The sequence below is a fragment of the Engraulis encrasicolus genome, chromosome 22 (assembly GCF_034702125.1).
Source record: "Engraulis encrasicolus isolate BLACKSEA-1 chromosome 22, IST_EnEncr_1.0, whole genome shotgun sequence".
NCBI classification, from domain to species: Eukaryota; Metazoa; Chordata; class Actinopteri; order Clupeiformes; family Engraulidae; genus Engraulis; species Engraulis encrasicolus.
In genome coordinates this window covers 12,837,901-12,845,739 of record NC_085878.1, presented here as the reverse complement: position 1 = coordinate 12,845,739, position 7,839 = coordinate 12,837,901, and the positions used below count along the sequence as shown (strand labels likewise).

At 43.2% G+C, this 7,839-nt stretch overlaps 1 protein-coding gene across 1 annotated transcript in view; it reads left to right on the top strand.

Moving 5' to 3' along the window:
- Nucleotides 1–6,193, top strand: part of LOC134439309 (soluble guanylate cyclase 88E-like) — a 27,119-nt gene extending 20,926 nt beyond the window's left edge. The window contains exons 14-18 of the mRNA XM_063189215.1: nt 587–696; nt 1,547–1,636; nt 3,959–4,102; nt 4,794–4,931; nt 5,807–6,193. Of these exons, the coding sequence (XP_063045285.1) occupies nt 587–696; nt 1,547–1,636; nt 3,959–4,102; nt 4,794–4,931; nt 5,807–5,965 (641 nt within the window). The 3' untranslated portion in view covers nt 5,966–6,193. The remainder of the gene's footprint in view (nt 1–586; nt 697–1,546; nt 1,637–3,958; nt 4,103–4,793; nt 4,932–5,806) is intronic.
- The last annotated feature ends 1,646 nt before the right edge of the window (nt 6,194–7,839 follow it).

Below are 7,839 nucleotides of genomic sequence, written 5' to 3'. Positions count from 1 at the left end.
AAGTGACGTTTTTACCTTCAAAGTAAAGATGCAATCCCCAGTGCGCTGATGCTTTTTTTGAGGTGGGCTATGAAGACAGCAGGCACGTGTCTAAAGGCATTGGGAAGGAAGAACCTTTTTCAGTGATCACGTTGCAATTTAGGAAGAACAAACATAAAGTCTACTGCAATGAACAAAATTCAAGAGACACCGCACACTGCTTACTTTTCTTAACTTTATTTCTCTGAGCGAACTCTGAGCGAGTTCGCTCAGAGAAATAAAGTTAAGAAAAGTAAGCAGTGTGCGGTGTCTCTTGAATTTTGCTCATTGATTCACCTTCTCCTGCCTCACACCTGCACCTGCATTGCTTAGGGCTTGTGCACAAGGACTATCTTGCACTTTGATAAAGTCTACTGCACTAATGTGTTCCCACGGAATATCTTTAAGAGTGATGTGATGTTATTGAACCTCTTTCAGTGATCGCGTTGCAATTTAACAGAACAAAGATAAAAGTCTGTATTACAGCTGGTGCGCTCCCATGGGAAATCTTCAATGGCGATGTTGCCGGTGAGTGAGCACCCTTGAACATATGTTGCTGCAATTTCAGGGATCCACTCCGGGATGGTGGTGGCTGGGGTGGTGGGCCACAAGATGCCTCGATATGGTCTCCATGGTGATACCGTACACACAGCCTCTGCCATGGAGAGCAACGGAAAGGTGCGGTGTGTGTGTATGTGTGTGTGTGAGTGTGTGTGTGTGTGCGTGTGTGTGTGTGTAGGGGTATGTGTGTCTAATTGTTTTTTATTTTTTATTTGGGCCATTAGTTGACTTTTAGACAGATAATTGTTCAATTATGATAATTTGGTAATGGTAACGTAACACACACACACACACACACACACACACACACACACACACACACACACACACACACACACACACACACACACACACACACACACACACACACACACACACACACACACACACACACACACACGGGGTTTAATTTCACACGCCAACGTGAGTTACTGTCTCTGTGTGAAGCAGAGGAGCTTGCATGCTGAGAGTCTGAGTGCTGAAGCCTGAGATTAAGCACTCATGTGCCTAACTATTGCTAATGTTTGTGCCCTCACTGGCCCTTAAGGAAATGTTGACTTTCAGTTGACGTATTATTCAATAATGGCCAGTTGTAATATTGATTTTTTTTTTTAAAATATGTATTACATTCGTTTAACACCATTAATTTACCAAGTAGACATGCGTGCATGTGTGCACACGCAAATACACACACACACACACACACACACACACACACACACACACACACACACACACACACACACACAGACACACATGCTTGCACACACACGGGCGCATGCATGCACACACACACACACACACACACGCACACACACGCACACGCACACACACGCTTTAATTGCACATGACAGCGTGAATAAATGAAGGGAGAGGAAGAGTGCATGCTGAGAACTTCATTCCAGATTAAGCATGAACAGCCAGCTACGTAGTTATGGGTCCTGTTTGTTTCCTTTCTAACCATCAGGAGATGCACATCCAGCTCAGTAGCGCCACCTATGAGCACCTGAAGGGCAGCCACTTTATCTTTGAGCGTCGCGGCACCATCACCATCAAGGTCAGTCTTTCACCTTGACCTTGAGATGCCCTCTACAACGGTCCTTGACAATGGTGACAAACATTCACTCTGTAGTGAAAAAAGTAACAATGTTGACAAACCTGTGCCATGTGAAAACCCTTCAAAAGGAAAATGAAAGTAATCATTGTTTGTCATTGTGATCATATGACACACTAGCCTGGTCCTGACCATCCCATAATACTACCATTTCCTTTCGTATTCATGGTCTGGAGGTTGTTTGATCTGACACGAGTGGGAAGTTTGCACTCAGTTCTGGTTTTAAATGATTGGACAGCTCTCACCCAATCGCCGACAGTTACTCAACAACAACATAGGCCTAGCGCAGGCGTTTACGTCATCGTCACAAGCGCCCCACCCCCCCCCCCCCCCCCCCCCCTTTCGCCCCCACCAATCTGTCTCTTTGCTTATTGGCTGTTTTCTGGTAAGGGTTGGCCAGCCAGATACCGCTCAACAGAAAACAGCAACCAGACTAAGTACGGAGCCAATCTTTTGGCGCAAGTACGTAGGATGGCGCGCGAGGCTAATGACACACCACAGTATACAGTGTATTCAAAAGAATGTTGCCTTTCCATTGAATCCATAACATATGTGAGCAACAGGTAGCTATGGCAATAGCACCAGGGGGGGAAGTATTATGGGGAAGGCACCATGCTCAGGGAACATCAGTAGTGGAGGAAGCATGGAATATATAGCACAGAGTCTGTTTATGTCTTATTTTTATAAGTCACTTTGGATAAAACCACCTGCTAAGTGTTATGCAATGCAATGTTATGTTAGTCACTCTGGACGTCACTTGTAGCACTGACCAAAATAACAACACCGGTGGCCATTTTGATTTTCCTTCCAAGAAGCATGTCCACAATGTTTTGATAGTAACCTTGTGCTGCTGGGACTGTCTCTAGGGTTGTTATGCCCTGAATACCCCAGGGTCAATTTTAGTACCTAGTAATTCAGCCACCTGTCGACATCCTATTATCACCAATGCAGTGCCGGTTCACTTCCTGTTCTGAATGTGCTCGTGTGCACTCCACCGTGTCCCATTCAAAAATCTGCCATGCGAGTTGACAAAGTGTTCAGTCGAGCTTATGGCACGGTACCTGCCAAGCTTGCCCAGAGAGTTAGAGACATGCAGACTGGCAGACAGACAAACAAACCTAATGGGAAGACATGCGCTTGTGAAAAGGTTGACATATGTTCAAATTGCACGGTGGAACGGCTAAGTGGAGTTGCTTCTTTTTTGGTTAGTCAAGTCTTTTCGGTTGAAGACACAGGTTATACGAGTACATTTAGCCGGTGACATTTCACCAGTGCCTTTGCTGTTGCATTGTAAGTGCACCTCACATGTAGCCGACCACAAATGAGGCCAGCTTGGCCAGCACTGTGTAGAGTGTCTGCATACAAAACAGGGCAGGCCCTTTCATATTCACTGCATTAGCCGACAGAGGTCTGAAGTCATGACTCATTCATCAGTACCTGGACTCTTTTTGATCCAGCCATGACAGCACTGGACATACTTTATTTCCATTTCTAAGGGCCTCCGCATATCGGTTCCGACAGCACTCCGGAGCACTTTCGCTTCCGACACAATTCCGACCCCTGCAGACAATTTCACCACCACAGAGAATGAATAGTCAATGGGCGGCTCCGACAAAATGGAATTCGTCTCTAATGGCTAGTCGATGTCCGTGGACATCTGCGCCAGTGTGCGGGGTTTTATTGAAAAAAATGGAATCGAACTTTTGCGGAGCAGTGCTCTGCAGTTTGTCGGAGCCGGTGTGCAGAGGCCCTAAGGGTAAACCTTAAAATAAATAAATACAGATAAATAAATGTGGAGGTTATATATAGGTCATAGAGAATCTGTTGACACACATATATGTGTTGTGTAATTGTAACTTATATGTTCACGCTGTAACTTTAAGGTTACCTGGGTGCTTGCATTACGATTAGGGGTAGACTTGGGGTTACAGTAAATTTTAACATTAGGATTAAGATTGGAAATTTGTTCATACCTGTGTACAGTTGAAGTGAAATGTAGGCTAGATATTATGTTTGTATTTTTGTGCATGCACATTAGAGTTAGGCTTGCATGTGTCTCCATGTGTGTGTGTGTGTGTGTGTGTGTGTGTGTGTGTGTGTGTGTGTGTGTGTGTGTGTGTGTGTGTGTGTGTGTGTGTGTGTGTGTGTGTGTGTGTGTGTGTGTGTGTGTGTGTGTGTGTGTGTGTGTGCGTGCGTGCGTGCGTGCGTGCATACAATATTTCTTTATGCTTATCTATCTGCAACCAAACTGTATGCCAATTGCAGGGTAATGTGGAGATCGAGACCTACTGGCTGAAGGGCAAAAGAGACAAGGATGGCAATGCCCAGGCCGCCTGCCCTCAGTTTGAGACCCAGACCATCAGCAAGGCCACCATCTCCTCAGACCCCCCCGTCAGCGAGGAAGTGGTGGTACGATCCAGGAGACTATTACTGCACTCTTCCTTTTTGCATTGATGGATGATAATACTGCTAAACAACTGTATCACGACGTCAACCATTAGCTAGGCTGGTGATGTTCAAGCTAATATTCATCCAGTGTGGACAAACGGGCTGTATTTCCTGATCCTCCCCCATCTCTCTCCCTCAATCACTTCCTGTCACCATCTCACCCAGTCCTATCCATTAAAGGCATTAAATCCTCTAGAAAACAGATTTTAGAAAAAGAAAATGCATATCAATTGGTGTACAAGCCCTCAGCAATAAAGGTGGAAGTTTCAAATGCTGAGCGAAACACATTGTTCCCTAAAAATAAAATAAAAGAATACTGAATAGCTTTATGATTATTCACTCTGCAAGGAGAATTCCTGTTAATGCACACTTCTTTTGCACGTACCTTATAATCAGCGCAATTATAGGGTTCTTGTAGTTGATCCTCTCTGTACTTTGAGCGTGTACTAGTACTTCAAGGTTGAGTGTCTAAACTCTCATTCCTCGAGAGAGTTTTTTTCTCTTTACACCGTCTGGCTGGCCTGAAGCTCGCTCAACGTCAGTAGAGAGTAACAGTTTGTTGAAGAGGTCAGTGCAGCTGTCCGTGCGGTTTCTAAGGCGACGCCAATGCCGTGGCCATTGCTCTAACCAGGGTTTTTTCACCCCTCTGCAGGTGTTCCCCTCTGCCGCTGGAGAGGAGGAGGATGATGTGAAGTCTATCCGCTCGCACCGCATAAAACTGGAGGCATCTGGCAACTCCCTGGAGGAGTCCATGGAAGAGTGCAGGGTGGAGGAGATGTCTATGAGCAAGGTGAGAAAAGATGATTGGAGGACCGGCCAGGGTGAGACTAGTAATCTGGCATACAGGGTATTGTCCTGGTGGGCTGACAGTCTTCAAGGGCTGATACTGTTGTTTCTTTGTTTTTTTCTTAGGAACTAGCCCACAAGAGCAAGCGGCCCATTGGCCCTTCTTCAATATAGACAGTGGACTGAGTCAAGCGAGATATAGTACAAAACAGCTTGTATATGTGAGGGGCCAGTTTAAGTCAAAAATGCCCAGGTGTTTTGTTGATCCAAACACAGCCTTGTTGCTGGGATAGATGGGTGGGCGGAAAGACAGACTGACAATATGATAAATGGAAAGACAGACAGATATATTTTCATGTTGAAGCAAGAATGCTAAAGGAAAGAGATCTCTGTTTAGGTAAGTTGGAGAAGATAACTGTGAGAGAACAGAAAACAGAGAATGGAGATTGAGGAGAATGATATAGATTCTTACCATGGCTATGGAATGTGTAAATAAGGCATCTGTAGACCTAATTGCAGGGATATGATCTTTTATATTTTAGTGCTGTTATGAGACAAACCTGCGGCATATGGGGAGTGGAATATCTGCTCTGGATTTAATGTGATGGAAAAGGATGACATTATTGTCAAGTGGCAGCATTTCAACGATCCTTTATTTCCCTAACCTTGTGTTTTCATTTTCTCATCCCAGAGAGAATCACACACATCTGTCCTCATATTCTCTTCTTTATATTCCTTCCTATTTCATTCCTCTCTCCTGACACACTAATGATGGCTTAAGGCCAAAACATGTTTGCTCTGGACACAGTGTACAATTGAAATACGCTATTAGCTTGAGATTGTTTTTTATTCTTCTTTCATTTCTCTCCCCTGCCACAGTCTCATTACAAAGATGCGCTGCAGGATGGCAGTACACAGGACCCCCGCATCGAGCTGGAGTCTCCCGATTTCGACGGCAGGGATTCCATCATGGCGTCTCCCGATGGCTCCTGTGACTCCTGCAGCTCTGAGAAGAGTGCCATGTGTTGTGTGTCGTAAGAGCTTTGACAAAGTACACACATGCACATCCCACCTCACTGCAGCCAGACGCTGGACAAATAAAACATACTCAGGACATTTCTCAGCATTTAACTCAACACTTATGGTGTCGGATTTGACGGCCACTCAATACAGGAGCTGCAGCACAATGTATTAAACAGATGTAGAGGTTAGACCTGGCCCTGATGTTTTTCTCACCTGATGTCATATCACCTGAGCAGAGCTCAAATTCACCTGCTGTTATCATACTGTATACATAGTAGCATGTTTTCATGCCAGAATAAGACCCTGGTGCATTGTAACATCATGTGTTTTAATCAGACCATATCGCGGGAGTTTTTAGTGCGCAAACTTGTTTTCTTTTTCAGTGTAATTAGAGTGCTATGTTTGCAGTGCCATGAAGACCATAGCCTTAGTTTACACTAAAAACATTCTCTTGCACAGCTTCACTTACTGGGCCTTTGTCTTTGTCTCACATACCTGTATAGCTTTCCAAGTTTGTATTTGTGATCACCTGTGACTACTAATTTTCTTCTGCACAATTTTATTCCATAGTGTACATTATATATGAAATTATTAGGAAAGGTTTACTAATCTTTTGTAAACTTTTTATTTGACTTTCAATTTATATAATAAATAATAATAATAATAATAATAATAATAATAATAATAATAATAATAATAATAATAATAAATAGCAACAACAATACCTAATCTTTGTAAATATCTAGAATTGTTTGCATTAATTATGTACATGGGCGGTGAATTAATGTTCATGCGTTCATTCCTTTTGCCATTTCCCACATTTGTTGCTGCTCGTGCCTCTATTCTTGGCTTTGATGCCCTGCCTCCATGCTTGGATTTCTGTATGATAACAAGTAGTCCTTAGAGATAATAAGGCTCTCACTTAAAGCCAGACTATTTGGCTTCAGTCGATATTTATTGATCACTGACTCTGTTGTGTTCACAATCAATGGCTTGACTGCGTTCACCAAACGGACTATATTGACAGCACGACTGACACCCACAAAGTTGTTATTCTCACCAGAGTGCCTGTTGCTTTTGAACACGTTAAGAAGCACTTAGTGGTGTTTTTTTATATATTTTTATTTATTTTGATGATTTTTTCCAAAGGTTTTGTCCATTAGCGTGAAGTGTGTGTTTATGTTTGTGTGTGCTGTGTTCTCACTGGTTTGACTTTCAGTGTGTGTGTGTGTGTGTGTGTGTGTGTGTGTGTGTGTGTGTGTGTGTGTGTGTGTGTGTGTGTGTGTGTGTGTGTGTGTCTAAGTGAGTATGTGCAGGTGTGAAAATAAATTAGGCCGATGAAACAGCTGGAGCGTGTCATTTGATTTCATTGTGACAGTCACGGTGCACTAATGTAGCTTGGCACAGAAATAGCACGTGACAGCAGAGACACGTTTCTTTGTTCCCTGATGAAATTACTCGGAGAATGCTTTGTTCGAATTCACCATAAATGATTAGTGTCCAAGAACTAATGGCATTCTTGGTATGAAATCAGACAGCTATTATTAAAATGTGCACCATGAAGTCACATTTTGTTGTTGTTGCTAAACACTACTACAATATTTAAACTGATCCTACATTTAGCTACATACTAATTCTCAACAAATATCTCAAGGAATAGTCACTTAACAAAAAAAACATCATGGCGTTGTGCCAAATGGCATACGTGCACTTACAATGTCCATCAGTTAACATTCACATTAAGTTCACAATGTCTGCATATAACTGAAGCTGTGGCATTAACATTCCAATAAAACTTGAACAATGTTCCTCTGTGATGTCAAAGAACTCAGTCAAAAATAGTCCTCCAATCAGCGTAGATTTTTGTGTCGGCCTGTGGGTTCCAAAGT